We start from the raw sequence: 18,685 nt of genomic DNA on the forward strand, positions 1-18,685 counted from the left end.
TTGAAATGGAGAGTGAAACTACTGCAGTCCTCCAGTTACCTATTCACAAAGGAGGAAAAATGATGCTTTTATTCTCCCACCTGCTACTCACCTCGTCTACTTAGAGATTCAGATCTTTGCGATCCAGGTTGTTTATGCAGCACTTTACAGAAAATTTTGGCTCAATCTGCATGAGGCATGAAGCCTCTGCTGAATACAAACATAGACAACAATAGAAAGTTCAACCAACACATGAATCTCAAAGGTGTCTCCCATTTCTGAGCTTGCATTGACTAAATGCAATAGGAAAGAACTTTTAGAGAACTTACTTGTGCTTCATCTTGGATTTGTTGCTGAACTGGGGCTGGCTGCCTCACTATGTAGTTGATTTGACCAACTATGGTCTGTTGAACATGCTGAGGTGTCTTAGCTTGGTTCAGCTGCAAGCTGGACTGTCCCTGGGCCTGCAGAAGAAGCTCCAGATCCTTTTTCATCTCCTCCAGCTCAAACTGGTGGTGCATTATGTCCAGGCTCTGCTGGATGACTTGTTTGTGAGTGTTCTCATTCTGACCTGATGGTGGTGATGCTGGTGGCAGCTGCTGCTGCTGTGGTGGCTGCTGCAAGTGGTTAGATTTTATCTTCTGGAGATGACCAAGTTGCACTTGCACAGTTGATGTCTGCAAAGAAGCCTGTGCGCGGAATTGCTGTGGATGGCTCGTGCGAACTTGCTGAGCCTCATGTGATACAACAGCATAACCCAGGGGTGCAGTTTGCTGCAGCTGCTGGGATGGTAAGTGCTTTCCCATCCTCCCGGACTCATACTCTGGCTCTGACCGTGACTGCTGTTCCAGCCCAGACTGTGTTAGCTTCATAGGCTGGGGGGCACCCCTTTGGTCTTTGTCACGTTGCTGCATGGCGTACTGCAGAGGAAAGTGCTGCTGATGCAGTTCAGGAGGTTGTCGAAAATTTTGATGGCGGTTTATGTCTTGGTAAGAAGGCTGAGCTTTGTTTGCGTGAGGTGTGCTGAGGCAGTGTGAGCAACACACAGGCGTAGGACACTGAACTGCAGGTGGAAACTGATGTGGCTGGCTATTCACAGGCTCCAGCTGTGTTGCTGGTGAACGGTGCCCATGATACGAGGAGGTCTGTAATCCTTGCACATTTCCGCAGAGTAGCACATCTGAGTGAGAAACCTGTCCACCTTCCATAGTGAAACCACCTGAAAAAAACAGCAAATTTACTCCCTCCTATGATCTTGACAAATTTACACAATAAAAACTGTGAATGATGGCCATTTCCATGTCCTCGTTTCAAATATAAAAGATATTCAAATGTCCTATCCAAACAGTCCTTCAACATACCTTCAAGACAAATTTTTCAAGATTTTTCAGTGATGTAAAATCACACCAAACTCCCACTGATGTCAGGGGAACTCATGGTTGAATTACCAGCAAATACTTTGAAAAATTGATCTCAACTTATTTTAACTGATGGATATGGTTTATACTTCCATTTTTTACTAAAGTATGAGCATAGCTTCTCATCCATAAGCACAGGTACAAAAGACTGCTTCCAGGGTGAAAGTGACAAAAATAAAAGAGATTGATGTTATGTAGGTGAGAATCATAAAAGCTAGAAACAGAAGTGACCTATGAACTGATCTTGTCCATGCTTTTAGTCAAGAGAAGATTATTGCCTGTAATACTTTTGATAGTGTTTTACACCATCTAATTTTAAATATCTTAAAATGGGAAGAGAACCAATCTTTTAGACCATTGATTGGCCCACCAAACTGAATTTACTGTAAAAACTCACTGCAGTTGTGAAATTTATAGCTGGTGGGAAACAAAGTCACAGTAAGCACAGTATGCACATTCATTATATAAATAACACTGTAATTATTATACAGCCAATGTCTTAAAGCCATCTTTGTGCCCATTAATTTTAAGTGTCTCAAGCACTGCTCAGGTCCCTTGGCCATTAAGATACTGAAGGATCTGAGAAGCCCAGGCATGACTGAGCCCATCTGCCCCTGGGTAAGGCAAAGGAAATAATAGCACAAGGCCCACTGCAGATACTCCATTTCACCCAAGGTACTCCTTACAGGACTGCCACAGTCACAGTGGTGTAGCTAGAGAGCTATTGCTTGCTGGGACAGAACTGAATTTCAAATACATTGGACAAAGTCAAGGCTATTTGATAGCCAGTGACACTACATTTTAAGTAATTTCAGTTAAAAGTTATTTGTTTAGTCCTGCACAGTGTTTCCACTAAACTAGTAGTTGTGTTCTTACATTGTGATCTTGTAAGACCATCAAACATGATATTTATAGAGTGTATTTCTAGGTAATGTTTATAAGGTAATGCTTATCTATAATGATGTCTTAATAGGTGAATTGATATAACCAGAGGGAAAAACAGGAAAATTCAGCCATACTAGCTTTTCTTCAGTATGTGACAAGAGGTACAAAACTGGTTGTCCAAACAAAAAAGGATAGCACTTTAGGGGAAGTACTGTATTGTCTATATCTGTCTTGTCTAGCTTTGGGCACTTGCCTAATAAACAACAATATATTTTTCTTACCCAAATTGGACAGTTGTTTAGTCCAGTAGGAGGGATCCCAAGTAAATCTGATCTTCAGAGGAGGGCCTATGTCTGTGTTACAGTTTGTCTCTAACAAGCGCTGGATCTGAAATACAATCTGGTAACAGATCAAAGGATGATGATTTTATTCACAGTTATAAGATCATGAAAAATGTTTTATCTAAGAAACATTAAATCCTTTAAAAAGTTCTCACAATTGTGCTTACTGCACAATTTACTGACAAAATAAGTATTGCTCTTACCAGTTCTTTACTGAAGAGAAATGGGATGCCGTTTTTACTGCACACTGCCCAGCTGATGAAGTTCTGTACATGTTCTACCTGTCTGCTTAAAACCACAACACCTTGCATTTGTTGCTCCAATTTCTGCTTCCTTTCACTGGTGATTTTCTGTTAATAGTAATCAGTAGAAGATGTCATTCTTCGGACATACATAATGCATACAATCATTGGCACTACATTATGCATTATTTGCAGTGACACTGTTATTTAGAATCTCTTTAAACCACCAATCATAAAAAGAAAGCAAATCCTAGTCAACAGATATGTCTGAATTCAGGAAGAACAATGACTTCTCCAGGAGCAAACAACCTACATCATTCTGGCTTTGGTTTAACAGAATAATGTAACCCAAGAAAGCTGTGTAAATTGAATCAGATTTGCTCCTGGACCACTTTCTTGTCTCTTACAATATGCAAGAGAAGAGACCCAACAAAGAATATAAAAAGAGGGGAAGCATGCAGCATTTCCTCAGAATGGTCTTCCAGTCTCCAGCAATTCGTGATTTAGGGAACACAAAGACAGAGGCTACATTATTACTATCAGTGTATTTTTCTATGAATTTGTCTAACTAACTTTTGAACTCATGCACAATATCTTGCAGCAAGGAGTTCCACACTTATTTACCATTTATGTGAAGAACTATCTGTCCTTGTTTGATTTGAACGTGGCACCTCCTGATTTCATTTGATGCCCCCTACATGCACTTCAACAGAGCACTGTGCGTGTACTTCAAGCATATGCACAGTTCAGTTATGGTTACAGATAACTCAGGCAAACACTGAAATGTTGTCAAAACACATGAACGCTGAATTTACTTAATGTTTAATAATACCAAAATGAGAACATATTTCTCTTTTTTGTAAAGCTACTTAGCTGAGTAGCCATATTTGAGTCAAATATGTAAGTTCAGATGTAGCCAGCAAGTGCCAAGGGCCTTGTCTTTCCAATACCTGCTAAAATTACCCAAGAATAACTGAGAAGGGGAAATTCTAATAAGATCTGATAGCAGGTTTTGTGCTCAGCACATTCGAAAATAGAATCGTACAGATAGTATATAATATCCTATAGTATATATAGAATATATACTTCAACTGGACATCGAAAAACTGAAGAGTCACAACTGCAGGTTCTGTTATAGAAAGTAGACCAGAGGATCATTTTCAAAACAGGATATTAAACATGCTGCTCATGGTCTTCTACAAATTAAATATTAAAACCAGAAGCTGGTTTGTTTTGAAAGTACTCAAAAGGTGCACACATATTCTCTGTAACTGTATTAGAAAATGTAGTTAACTCATGATAAGCAAACATTTTGCCACATCATCCTGAATCTTTGTCAACCATTGATTCCACATAAAATACTGCAGGAAAAAAAAAAAAAGAAATATTTGAAAACAGAAGCAAAGGGACAATATCTCTCACAGTCTATATTCTTTCCATTGGCACTGGGATTAAATTTAATTTAGTTTAATTTCCCAAGGTATCAAAGAAACTAGCCTTACTTACTTCAAGTTGTTCAAGAAGGATGTTTGTTCGTTTATTGATTTCATTCATCAAAACCATCTTGGCCATTTTTATTTGATTTTCTACCTTTTTGTATAAATGTTTTACTTCAAGCAACCTATGGGTAAGAGATACAGATCCTTGGATGAGCCAACTGGTATGTCATTTATTCAGAGCTTAGTAGTTATTTGTTACAAGAACCGATCTAACTATTGACAGAGAAGTACAATGGAAGTTGTACTGTTCCCCATAAGTTCTCCCACACTTCTCTTCAGCCATAGAATCATAGCATGGTTTGGGTTGGAAGGGACCTTTAAAGGTCAACTAGTCCAACTCCCCTGTAATGAGCAGGGACATATTCAACTAGATCAGGTGGCTCAGAGCCCCGTCTGACCTGACCTGGAATGTTTCCAGGGATGGGGCACCTACAGCCTCTCTGGGCAACTGTTCCAGTGTTTCACCACCTTCATCATAAAACGTTTCTTCCTCATATCTAGTCTGAATCTACCCTCTTTCAGTTTAAAACCATTACCCCTTGTCCTATCACTACAGGCCCTACTGAAAAGTCTGTCCCCATCTTTCTTAGAAGCCACCTTTAAGTACTGGAAGGCCGCAATAAGATCTCCCCAGAGCCTTCTCTTCTCCAGGCTGAACAACCCCAACTCTCTCAGCCAGCCCTCATAGGTGTTCCAGCCCTCTGATCATTTTTATGGCCCCTCTCTGGACCCACTCCCACAGGTCCACGTCTTTCTTTTGCTGAGGGCTCCAGAGCTGGATGCAGTACTGCAGATGGGGTCTCACAAGAGTGAAGCAGAGGGGCAGAATTACCTCTCTTAACCTGCTAGCCACGCTTCTTTTGATGCAGCCCAGGATACAGTTGGCTTTCTGGGCTGTGAGAGTCCATTGCCAGCTCACACCCAGCTTTTCATCCACCAGCACCCCCAAGGCGTTCTCTGCAGGGCAGCTCTCAATCCTTTCATCCCCCAGCCTGTCTTGATACAGGGGGGTTGCCCTGACCCAGGTGCAGGACCTTGTACTTGGCCTTGTTGAACTTCATGAGGTTCACATGGACCCACTTCCTGAGTTTCTCCAGGTCCCTCTGAATGGCATCCCATCCCTCAGGCACATCAACTGCACCACTCACTTGGAGTCATCTGCAAACTTGCTAAGGGTGCACTCGATCCCACTGTCTATGTTGTTGATGAAGACATTAAACAGTATTGGTCCCAATATGGACCCTTGGGGGACACCACGTGTCACTGGTCTCCATCTGGACATTGAGCTGTTGATCACTATCCTCTGGATGTGACATGCTAATGCTGATTGACTCTCTCAAACATCATGCCAAGAACAGTCTAAAGTTCTTTGTCAACAAACACACACAGAAGCCATATAAAAAAAAAATTTCACTTTATACTAGAGTATAAGTAGTATAAATAGATTTGTACTCTTTCAGGCTGTTTGAAATTGTTTTATTCATGCAGAAGAGAGATCCAACAGCTGACAGATACATAATCAGTAGCCAAAATCCAGTTCATATAATGAAATATTTTCATTTTTATACTAGTCTTGACTGGAATTGCAGTTTGTTTTGAGGTTTCTTGAAGAAATATGGTATTTTAAAAATAATCTTTATTTCTAGTATTTTCAAATTCTAGTTCAGAAACAGATTGTACAAAGAAATCTTAACTCTGAAGTCAGCTGTCACATGCCATATAAGGACTATGGAATCACGTATTACAATGCCATGACTTGTCAGTACCACTTAAACATGAATTTGATATTTTTAGTCTTCCTATTATTTCCTACCCTCCAAGGAAAAAAAGAAAATATAGCATCTGCATTTACTTCTGTTAATCTTCATTTAGTGAAAATAATATTTTTACTGATCACCCACTTTCATGAAAAACAAATGCATAGCAATTACCTGTCTTCAATCTGTTTAGCTGAAACCTGAATCCCATTTTTTTTCTCTTCCACTTTAGTTATGACATTTTCCAGGATAAGTCTCTGATTTTGCAAAGCTTCATCAAGATGTCTGAACCTGTGAACAAAGGGGAAATTCTCACACCATGTTTTTTTCTGTTAATAAGTAATCAACTTATCAGATGATAAGTTTAGGGGACCAGCTGCCTTAATACCTGTCTGGACATGGTCCCCTACTTGTTTCCTACTACAAATGTTCTCTGTGACAGCTAAACTTTATTGCCCCTCATATAGGCAGGCTTATCTCACAAAAAGTGTCACTGTGTATAGACAATTACTTACATGGCTCACACACTTCCACAGGCAAGCAGCACGCTTAAGCGTTAGTAACTCTTGTCTTGTACAGTCATGATGTCTTTGATAAAGACAAACAGAAGTATTTGAACCATGCTAAGTATCGAGTTCAACTTGTGCCTTTGAGCACAATCACGAGGAACTATATGCATGCATACATAGCATCTGGGCAGACATGGGAACATACACACTGTGAAGAGCAGTGAGTGATTCTGTGAGGGCAATAACCCATGTGTTACACTGCATGAGCATAAGACAACTGAACTGAGTTTGCTATGGCTTTTAACTTTGGACTAGACTGCAACTTCAGCCGACAGAAAATGCAGATGAATAGTCTTAAATCTCAATTAGCTACAGTTTTAGACAGGATTATGATTAAGGAATCAATGTGTGGTACCTGTGTTCCTTATGCTCTGTCAGAAGGCAGCTGCGGCATGTAAGGATATCACAGGTCTCACAAAACAGCTTGAGGGGCTCTTGAGTGTGCACTGGACAAAATAAGGAAAACTCACTTCCTTCATCTTCAGTTGCTGAGGAATATAAAGCAATGGTGTCATTGACAAAGATTACTATTATAGTTCAGAAAAAGAGTTGCCAAACTCTCACAATTTTATTGAAAGTCTTGATGTTATTTTTAAAATACCCAGACCCTGGAACCATCTGATTATATGCAGGGTTTATTTTTATTTTTTTCCTGGCCTTATACATCCTACAAACTGAGCACATCAAAGAGGTTCAGAAACAAGTCATCAAACCAAATTCATATTGTCCTCTAAACTCTCATGTGTTTTAAATATCTCTCACGATTTTGGGCACCTGCCTCACAACTTTGAATGCTCTGGTCCAGCAAACCGGACAACAAATCTGTATTGTAAAATGTAGAAAAGCAAATATATTAAATAAACCTGAAGTCACAGCAGAAGCAAGGAAATCCTTTGTTCTTAAAAAGTCACATGGGGAATTGTTTTTCAAACTTGTATTTGTTGTAAATGCAGTACATAAGCTTCAGCAGCTACGGGATATTGATATTAGGCACTCAAACCTGTTCTTAAAAGTATTTTCTAAAGAGTAATGTGATGAAGAGTAAGAATGGACAGTGGATATCTAAAGTGGAAGTGTTGCCCCTGTACAATCTATTCTTGCCTTCTTTCCTGCATACAGCAGAACTGTTTTAGAAAGAAGGAACACTTTCAATGAAAGAATGCAAACAAAACCCCACTAAACCATACCAAAACAAAACCCCTTCCACTGAAGTTACACATTCACAAGTACATCTACATTAATAGTTAAGGCAGGGAGGGGGAAGCTCTTGGATCCCCCAAAACACAGACTCCAGAGCCTTATTTTATTAACCAGTGTAAGGACCACCCATCATTATTACTGGTGAAAACCACTATTCTCTCAAAATGGTCAAAAAGCACAAGCAATGCTAAAGTACAGTGACAGATTTATGCAGGTCAGTGTTCAAATCCTTGTCCACAGAACCATCAACATTATTAGCACATAGGGACATATATGGGGACAACAAGAAAAGCACATGGCTGTGTCCTCAAAGTATTCCTACAAAGACACTATCCTATTATTCTTTACCAACACTCAAGAAATTAAACAAAACAATCATTGTTAGATAACACTTATGGATACAAACTTTAAATGAAATAGAAACATTGCTTATTTATATATCATTATTTGTTCACATAAAATGAGAAAAATGTTTCAATTTTCCCCCACCAAACCTAACTTACTTATCTAAACATTTAAAAAAAACAACTTGTGGCAGGGACCAGGCTCTCATCCTGTAAGGAAAGAAAGCCCTTTATACAATCAAGCCTCTGAAGTGATACTGTTGCAGTTAACACAGACACACAGTGTACAGCAAGCTATATTAATTTAGTCGCTTTATTTTCAAATTGGAAAATGCACAATATACAAGTAGAAAGGCTAAGAAAACCTGATGGGTGACAAAGAGAATGAAAACACAGAGAAAATCCATGCCATGCTCTAAATATGCCAAATTTCCTACTTTTTAGATTGCTATCTACTCTAAACATTTCTGAGATGGTTCAATTGGCTTTCCCCTCCATTGTCTTAACATAGTGTGCAAGAAGATAATTTGAGATAAATTAGGCCAAGATTTTTATGTAACAGCATTACACAGTTTACATTGTTATGAATCATTTACTACAGTACCATGCTTTATTCTTCAGGAAAGTTTATTGGTTGATACTATTATTGAATCAAATTATAATAGATAGCATTATTAAAAGAGGAAATTGGATCAGAGGGTGCTGTTAGCCCACTCCAATGGTTTTTTTTTTCTATCAAGGTACAAACCGAAGTCACCTTGACAGCAAATCTTTTCTCATTGTACTGCAAATATGTACTTTTGCATTAAAACCTGCAGCTGACAATGCAAATAATATGTAACCAAGTAGGTTGTATAACCAATATATAACCAAGGTGGATGTCAAAGATCATCTTTTCCTCCCCTACGGAGTCAGATATTATATCTTAAAAGAAAAACAAAAAGCCCATAATAACTATCTCAATTTTCATGAGTTGGAAAAGCCCCTCTAAGTGTTCAGCACCTGCACAGCATGCAAGCTGTTATTCTGTTATTGCCCTAAATCCTGAATTAACATCAGTTGAGTCACCATTTTCTACAGCCTGTATTTTCTTTACCTCAGATGGATCTCTTGAATAATTAACAGAAAGTTTTAAATCTCTGTTCCTCTGGCCAGCTGATGTCAACTTTGGAAAAGCAATCTCATCTTGGCTAATAGAGTCCTCCCTCAACTTGTGTAATTCACAGTGACTCAAACTTTGATTTTATAGGTTCATATTCAACCTTGAGAGACTGAAAGGAAAGAACAGTATAGCAAAGAGAAAATTATTCTGTTTGTGCACTAGCCTATAAATAGTTGGTGTGTCAGTACCAGATCATCTACTTCTAACATAGTTTTGGTAAAAGGACTGTTTCTACTCAGTTGCATAGCACAGATTTCCGCTTAACAAGGAAAGAGTCTGTACTAATGCTGAATGTACTTTTAAGAAAGTTGGGACTAAGGGAGGAAGAAATTCTGGTTTTATGACTTTAAGCAGTTCAAGAGCTCTGCAGAAATTCAAACTTAACAAAGTTCACTTATTCCTAGTGCTAATGCAGACCCCTGCAGTGAAAGGTTTGTCCTTCAGAGATTATTCCTCCAAGATTGCTGCTTAATCTGTCATAAAGCTTTGGCCCATGTTCCAAGCACCTAGTTCTTCAGTGCTCAGCAAATTCATTCCAGAAGCAGATTTCAACATTTTCACGTCTTGATCTTGCAGTCACAGATCCAGAGTTTTCAGGGTTCTTTTGGGTTGCTTTTTTTTTTTTTTTTAACTGTCAGGAAAAATCGTTATCTTTGAAATACTGCAAGTAGTGCAGTTTAACCCATCTGTGAACCACATCTCTTCATATTCATAACCAGCAGTAATAGTCTGGCACTCACAAGAGAACTGGAATTTTTTATAGTACCTCTAGAAGTGGTTCAGCTAACAAGAATACACTGGAGCAACCATACAACATATAAACATTAGTGGGAAATTTGCAGGGGGAGGAATCAAAATGATGTCCAGTGCATGCTATTTATCTAGGTTTATGCTTAAAAAAATAAGGTCTGTTTTTCAATGTAGGAGTTCAGTAACAGTTTTCAGCTGAACAATTGTGACACAGACCACTCCCCATTCCAGTTCTCAATAAGCATGTACACAACAATGAACTCTAACTAGCACAACTGCCCCCCTCAGGCTACCAGATGTTACAGAATGCTATGGAATGAATAAAATACAGCTGTTTCCAAACAAGAATGGAGCCCTTTCCAAGACCAAGGCGGCCTCACAGGGAATCCCCTACGAGCAGCATTCATTTTGTGGGCCTTTACTTCAGACTTACAAAGGATGAGTCAGTAGGAAAAAGAAATCTGGCTACTTCAAAATTGTTTTCTTCTTATACAATATGAAATTTTTCTGTTCCAGCCTAGTCCTGCTCTTCCCCATGCCTTTGACTTCTAAATACAAATTTGAATGAAGGGTAAAGTTCTCAAAAATCACATTAAATTGGCACACTGTTCTGCAGCATAACCTCAGGAGTCACCAGGCTAAGGGTGCTGCCTGGCAGCCAGCTCAGCTGTTCAGCTGTGTGAGCTGGGTCTCACCCAGCAGGCAGACAATGGCCCAGGAAGGAAGCAGGAGGATGTGCAGGGTAAGTGGATGTCACAGGTAACCGTGACAGAGAGCTGAAGGTTCTGTGTGGCAAGGGGTGATCAGATGTGTTACACGGAGCATGGGTATTATGAATGAAGAAGCAGAAAGAAAGGTTTCCCAGGGAAGCCAGGCTCCTTTAGTTCTGCCACTCAAGGAAGAAATTTTTTATCAAAATGAATAGGAATAGGCAGGATTTAATGTGTTTGGTGGTTGGGGTTTTTTTCTACTTTACTTCATTTCAGACCCAGGGAATCTTATGGTTTTTAGATGACAAAAGAAAGTCTGGCCCTTGTAAAGCAAATGGCAAAAGACAGAACAGTTTAAGGGTGCAAGATAAATGGGACAGAGAGTCTCTTAATGGTTACAAGGGCCTACAAAGAAGTTGAGAGTTGCTCAGAAGCACCATACACAGACTGAAGGTGGCTACTGAATCTGAAAGCAGAGGATGCTTTATTTCCAGAAAATAAAAAATAAAATATATTTCAATAGTATATCCTAATATTTGCTTTCTTTGAAATATCCTGAGGGGATATCTATGTCCTAAATAAATAATATATACATAAATAATAATAATTTTAAAAGCACAGATTACATTCCCAATCAATTTTTAGATTAACTAGCCTATATATATGCTACCAACCTCCTTGTTAATTTTTTTTTCAGCTCACAGAATTTAGGACTAAAAAGATGAGAAAGCATTTTAGTTTATGTGTTTACATCATTTTATTTATACAGCACGCACAAAACCACAACTAAGTCACAGGTATATTTTCTTAACATTATTTGTCAACAACGTGAGCTGGTAATCTTACTCAAAGTGGAATGAAATTATAAACAGTTGGAGCCTCAAAACCACAGTCCTTATCTTGCCATCAACTCAAGAAGAAAAACATATTGTCCATCCAGTCAGGGCATTTGAGGGACTGTGGAGACTTCAGTTTATATTAATCTCTAGAAAAGAGCCAGAAAACATTTAAATGTCTTCTGTGCTTTTTTATTATTACTATTCTTACAGAGGTTTTTTTGTTCGTTTACACTATTTGGCAACAGCATATCATGTCTCAAGGGCCTCAAACTCTGTTTGATATGAACACCCAAGACTTAAAAGAACTCCATCTATAGCAAGCCTAAAGTATAGGCTTCTGCAAGCAAAATCCTAAAGCCAAAAAAAAAAAAGAAGTATAATCAGTAGGCTACACCTATATTTATTCCTTGTTCTGTCCTTCATCTTCTTTATGAAGAAGAATGATAGTGCAGCACAAACTCTAGCACAAATAACTTCATATGTGAGCAAAGTGTAAACTTAAATCATTGCATAAAATTGCAAAACTCTTATTTTAGGTTACAAATTGCTTAGTAAGTTTAGGTTGGCATATTCCTCAGCAGATATCTGGCATATAAGGAAAGAAAATAATGAGCAGTAATAGGAGATGATAGTCCTTTCTATGGATCATCATTTTATAGGGATGAGACATATGTGCCAGTGGGCTTCATTTGTGCTTGCTGATGGCAATATAGTGGTCACACTCAGGAACCATGTTTTTCAGTCCAGGCTTAGAAAAGAACATCCTATAGTGATCATAGCCTTCTGCTCCCTGTGACTTTCCCTCCCGCACTTTGTCCATAAGCACAGGAATTGCTTGATGGTAGTTTCCTGAAAGAAATTACCCAAAAGAGGACAGAAATACTGAAAGGGCAAGGCCTGTTGCTGTTGTAGCCTATCAAACCCTAGTCCATCATTCCGCAGACTGAAAAGGCATGTGGAAAAGATAGTCTCTGTGAAACACAAATAACCAAAATTTTTCAAATACTGTGGAATGCTGATTGTGGCAATGGCCCTAAAGTTACAGAAAAATCACATAATCTCTCATTGACACATACACAGGCTTCTGAGTGACACACACACAGCCTTCTGAATCACACAGACCACGTCTGTGGCACAGAGCCTGCAACTGCTCCTTTTTCAACTGAATAACTGATATGAGAAGAAACAAAATTTCAAAGTGTATCTTCAGTACCTGTGCAGCCCTTCAGGGATACAGAGAAGAAGCGGTCTCCAGTTTCCTTGCCATGCCTGTGTTCCTCTGTACATGAGCTGCATAACCATTTATTGCAGCTTGTACAGAGACTGTGAGCAGGTCTCTTCTCTTTACATGTGGAGCAGCACTAAGAACAAAAAGTGCAGTTACATGCAAGGATAAAAAATTAGCCATACAAACTGTTATCTTTAATAGACTATGATTCAGATTGGTAAGCTTAATATTTTTCTTCCTCAGACTAATGCAATTCAACTGATTTTAAGAGTCTGATTATTACGTAAAAGAGAATAGAATAAAATTAAGATTTGAAGCTCTTAAATTGATTGTCTTTCTGTGCTCTAGCAAAATCAAGCATAATTATGACATGATGCAAGAATTATTCAGCAAAATTCTAAGGTCCATGTTATGCATGAAGTCACAAGAAATAATCGTAATGACTTGTTTCTTGTGAACTGAAAAAGCTATGAAACTATGAAATAAGACTTGTCTGATTTCAATTAAGGAGGGTTAGATTAAAAGTTACTTTTGAAAATGAGTGGTGTGCTTTATAATCCCTTTTTGTTAGTGTTGTAGTACTTACTGATGGTTTTAACACATCAAATGAGTGTACACCTTACTTTATATTATATATATATATTTAGATAGCTAGATATAGGTATTTTCTACCTCAGAAAAGATAGTCTAGGTTGGCAAGTAAGTAAGTGAAGTGTTGGAGTCAAACATAGCCCATCAAAAAGTTTTTTAGTCTAGCTACCATTTCCTTTCTAATCACAACATTATGCAGAAGCATTTTACTATATCCTTTCAGTGTCATTCATTAATTTCTGCCCATTACTAATGATTTATTAATAAACAAAAAATCCTTAGGCTAGAATCCATTTCTGCTTTCATGTATATGAATGTAAATCAGAGCTACTTCAGCAGAGCTACTCTAAATCTACATTGCTTTATTTAAAATTAGAGCTTGCTCTATTTGCTTTAGCATTGTATGAACCACTCTGATAGAGTGTGACTGTCAGAAAAATACATAAAACATGCCAATGGTAAGGCAATTTAGAAAACAATATGGGGACACCCACATACTATTAATGAAAAACTTAGTTCCTATTCTCTAAAGAGCTGACCAGAAATAAGCTCAATTTATATATTGGTATCACATATGGTGAACTGGAAACATAAGACACGGGAACATGAGAAGAACTGGAAACCCTAATTAACTATCTTTTCTACAATTTAGGAAATGCCCTTTGTTGTATAGGCCATGCTGTCTGGAAGTGTCACTAAAGAGGAGATGAATAAAGCAGCACATAAATGACGTGTCTAATTTGATCTTTGGTATCCAGAATGAACTCAAGAGTTATTTCAAGATAGCTATAATGATATTACTTTTAAAAAAAAGATTTGCACTAGGCATAAACTACCTTGTTTGAAAACTCCTAATATTAATGGTTTTGACTTACAGTAGCCACAAATACATACTAATGGACAGAGTGAACATAGCGTTGTAATTTTACCATCATCAAAGCATAAAAGCTTTGCCACCAGTTTATCAAACTCAAACATTTCCTACAAGTTTACAATATATCTACTGTACTTATGCATAGTTCCCGAATATTGCTACTACTTAGGGCTACTCAAGCAACTAATAATAGATGGCAAAATTACTTCCTATTTTGCCCTTTCTATCGGGCATCAGCTTATCTTCAATTCAGTTTAGTTACGATTGCTTCCCAACTATTCTGATGGGAAACATGAAAAGAAGGATATAGCAGCATACACTCAGCACATAAGCCCTAATGCAAGCCCTGGTGAATTTAATAGAAGAGTTTCTCTTTGCAGTGTCTCAGGGAATAGAAAGCCTGAAGGAAGAACAATCACTGTTCTTTGCTAGTCATCTTAGTTTTAAATCATGGCTTTAACAATAAGTGGAACATCTATATCCACCTAAATTCTGAGAAGCAAGTGAGTCAAGTTCTGATTCACTTCAGAAAAAAAAAATTTGTTCTGCTGAAATTAATGTAAATTTTACCATTCCCTTCAGTGAGGCTGGAATTTCACAACAGGTCTCTTATCAACTCATTGTTCAAGAATTTCTAAGTATTCTCAATCTTTTTCAAAGAGATTGTGCAATTCTTGACAATAAGACAACAAAGCAAAGTTTTAAATGTGTTTGATTGTCTAGGCAGGGAAGTATTTGTGTAAGCATTCTGCTATTTTAGCCATTTGCTTATCAACAATGTTTTCCAAAATATGTCATGTATATGTAATAATTTAAACCAAAAAGCCTAATATAACTTCTATAACCAAAATGCAAGGGTATTTATTCTGGGAAGCAAAGCTTGTTATATAAAAAGAAATGTCTGATTTAAAATGTACCACAAAGGGCCAGATGAGGGAACAGGTCAAAAGTTGAGGGATGCTCTGCCTTCTCTGCAATAACCAAAACTGCTTAATCACAAGTTTACCTGCAATTGTTGAGCTGTCAGTCTGACTAGAACTTATATTGATACTGTACTGTGTTAACATTACTTCTAAGTTGCAGAGCACAGAGTGTTCCCAGAGTTACATTATTTATGATGTGGAAATGGGCTTCTGGGCAAGAGATTCTGAATTGCATATTTTTGAAACCCCTGCTGCTGGTATGTAGCACATTCTATCATTTATGCTTCACTATCTCACACACTGAGAAACATCTTGCTTCCAAACACTTTGTTACAAGCCTTGACAGATTCCCATTTGAACATATTAGGTAAATTAAGAAAATTATGGCATTTCAGCAGTGTCTCAGCTGGATGAGCTAGTGCTTCTCCTTTTGATATCACTGATGGTGAAACTATGGCTTTATTTTGGAGGGGCTGGTGGTTAAAAACCAGTAAGCAAGCTTCACTGATACGTGACTTGACTGTTAATAAAAAGGAAGTAAGCCAAAAACTATGAGGAAGGTTCGCGAGTCCCTCTAAGGTACTCCTATGCTTCAGTGAGAAATCTGCTTTACTGGACTGCTCTTAGGACTCCTAAGGGATTACAGAAAAGAAAAACCTTCTTTTAAAGAAGCTTTGAAAAAATAATCTAGTGCTTTTGAAGACATTAGATATTCTCATTTGATTTCCTTTCTACATGAAATCTCATTGAAAAGTAAATGATGTGAGTCATGGTAATTAAGAAATCCCAGTATAATAAGGGCATTCTAAACATTCAGCAATATCTTATGATTTTCTTCTCTTTGAAGAGCGCATGTGAAGAGACATCTTCCTGGTTTAGATAAAGTTAGTTATGTTGCACTCTTCAAACACCTTACACCTGAAGATGTCAACACACTTTTCTTGCATTAATTTCCCCAGAACACTCCATGAATTAGGTTACACATTCTTTTCAACAATGGAGAAAATGAAACACAGAAATGGCTGACAGGGAAGAAATACATCGCCTTTATACTTTTTTGCAACGATGTCACTGGGCAAGTCACTTGCACAATTTAAAGCCACCTCAAGCCTTCTGCATGGGACAGAACTGACCTACAAATTGTTGCTGACCCTACAGGAGCTAAGAGCAGTGGAAAGATTTATCTTCTGTCCTACATTATGGAAAAAGTGTTCTCCTCTACCCAAAGGCCCTGAAACTGAACATCCAATGTGGCTACCCAGTTTACTTAGGAACCAAAAGTGCAAAAGGGACAGACTGAGATCCAGGAGCTGGTTCAGAAGGTGAAGTCCAGTATCCCTGCTTCTTTGTCACTCTTCCCTTGCTTTAGATCACACTTTGGATAAAGCAGTCAGCAGATTACAGAATAGTTTTGATGAGTTTTCACCTGTTTTAACTCCCAGCTACAGGTAATACTACCATATTTTGAAATCAATCTTATTAATGTAAACAATAGAGTACTGATTTGTAACAGAGGAGGCAGAAATACACACCTTTCTCTGTCCCTCCTTGTGACCCAAAGTACTAACAACTAAAAAACTGTGAGAATAGTCCTGCCTGTTAACTGGGTTTTTAACAGAAGTGAAATCCATCTTTGTACAGTATCAATACAAGGCCAAGGTAGTAATCCTATGCCTTCCAATTACCCTTTGCATCCATTCCCCAATGGGAAACTGAAATATGACATGACCTTTTTTATCATTAAAACAGACAATCAGCAAATGGTAATTGCCCACAGGATCTAATAGGTAATCTTGGTGTAACCATTCAGCCAATACTCTGCTTCTGTTCACTTTGTGTTGAGAGCAGAAAAGGGACAATGAGGAATCCGAGACATTCGGTACCTTCCTAATATATTGATCATCACAGATGCAGTCCCACACCACTAGTATCAATATTTTTTAATTGACTTTATTTTAAGTATATAGAGTCAAACTCCTTCTTCAAATAAAGTTTAAAAAGTACTATAAAGGCAGTATGTCCATCTCTAGGAGTGAAGTAATTACAGTGCTGCATAAGCAAACTGTAACAGAGTCTGTTTTTCAATATGAAGTTTGCTCTGTTTTCAAACTGTGTTCATGTGGTTGTGTTTCAACAACTCACAAGGCACCCAACTCAGTGGTTTTCACTTACCTTTGCCATAGCTGAATTACCAGTGGCAAAGTCCTTAAGAAAGAAATTTTCAACTACATTCCTTGCAAAGCAGGTCTGTTTGCACACAGGGCAGGAAAGGATACCTGAATTTAAAACAAAACAAAACAAAACCACCACAAATAAAACAATGCACACCAGCCATGTGAACCAGGAAATTATATAACCCACACTTCAGTATTGCTGGCCTTTTTACATCACACGGACACACTTAGTTCCTGGAAATGAAGGCATTCTTCAAGCCATAAGTTACTTGTGCCTAGATATAGTTCAATACATAGGAAAGAAAAACAAAGCACAAAATCCCTAGAAATACACTACAGTTCACTTGACTTATTTCAGCATTTATCAATTCTATCTGCATGTCCAAATTCCCTTGAATTCATTATGGTTTACAGCTCTGATAAAATCCAAGCTGCACTTTAAACTGTATTCCCTTGTTACAGATCTACTTGTGCTTTCTGGTACTTGCTACAGTTCTTCTAGACCACCTTTACATTACCAGAGGTATATCAAAGCATAAAATACACATTGCCTAATACTAGTTTTACAGTGCAGCATGCTATGCAAGTGAAGTGAAAGAGGAGTAACATGCTGCTAGCAGAAGCAACAAGTCAGAATAAAGGTAAAGGATAAAAAATGTTTCATAAATAGAACTCAGAATTGCAAACCGTCTATTACAACAAATCCAAAGGTGGAAAAACGTGATCATCCCTAAAGCAAAGCAAATCAAAGCAAAGTGAGCAGTGTGAGCAGCAAAATCTGGCTCCAGCTTCATTAACTACTGAGTGCAACTGGGATGAATCTTAGTATTTGCCTGGGCTGAGAACTAACAGTTCAAGGTGTCCATAACCATATACCTGCATTTTGGCACCTCTGCTATTCCATCCTTAGACTTCTTGGCCTAGGATTTACTTTTTTCTAGGTCGTGCTTTTTGTTTGTTTTTTTGAAAAGGAGTGTGCATGTTTCTGACCATATTTCTGTAAACTGTGAATCCAGTCCTTTAGAAATGGTGGTGGTATGTCAGTCTATTTTTACCCTATCTTATCAAGTCTTTTTTTATCTAAGTTTTTCCATTCTGTTGAGAACAGAATTTCAGTGCTATGCTCACCTTGCCAAGTGATCTGTTTATGATAACTAACAGCAGTATTTTCCATGACTAAATGATGCAAACTCACTTAAA

The 18,685-nt window shown here is 38.0% G+C and overlaps 1 protein-coding gene across 1 annotated transcript in view; it reads right to left on the minus strand.

Annotated features, from left to right (window-relative positions):
- Positions 1–18,685, minus strand: part of TRIM66 (tripartite motif containing 66) — a 54,016-nt gene that overhangs the window by 25,354 nt on the left and 9,977 nt on the right. The window contains exons 2-9 of the mRNA XM_009918451.2: positions 17,484–17,587; positions 12,909–13,056; positions 7,046–7,178; positions 6,296–6,412; positions 4,372–4,486; positions 2,827–2,973; positions 2,564–2,681; positions 309–1,198 (exon numbers count right to left, since the gene is read on the minus strand). Of these exons, the coding sequence (XP_009916753.2) occupies positions 309–1,198; positions 2,564–2,681; positions 2,827–2,973; positions 4,372–4,486; positions 6,296–6,412; positions 7,046–7,178; positions 12,909–13,056; positions 17,484–17,587 (1,772 nt within the window). The remainder of the gene's footprint in view (positions 1–308; positions 1,199–2,563; positions 2,682–2,826; positions 2,974–4,371; positions 4,487–6,295; positions 6,413–7,045; positions 7,179–12,908; positions 13,057–17,483; positions 17,588–18,685) is intronic.

The sequence above is a fragment of the Haliaeetus albicilla genome, chromosome 16 (assembly GCF_947461875.1).
Source record: "Haliaeetus albicilla chromosome 16, bHalAlb1.1, whole genome shotgun sequence".
Taxonomy (NCBI): Eukaryota; Metazoa; Chordata; class Aves; order Accipitriformes; family Accipitridae; genus Haliaeetus; species Haliaeetus albicilla.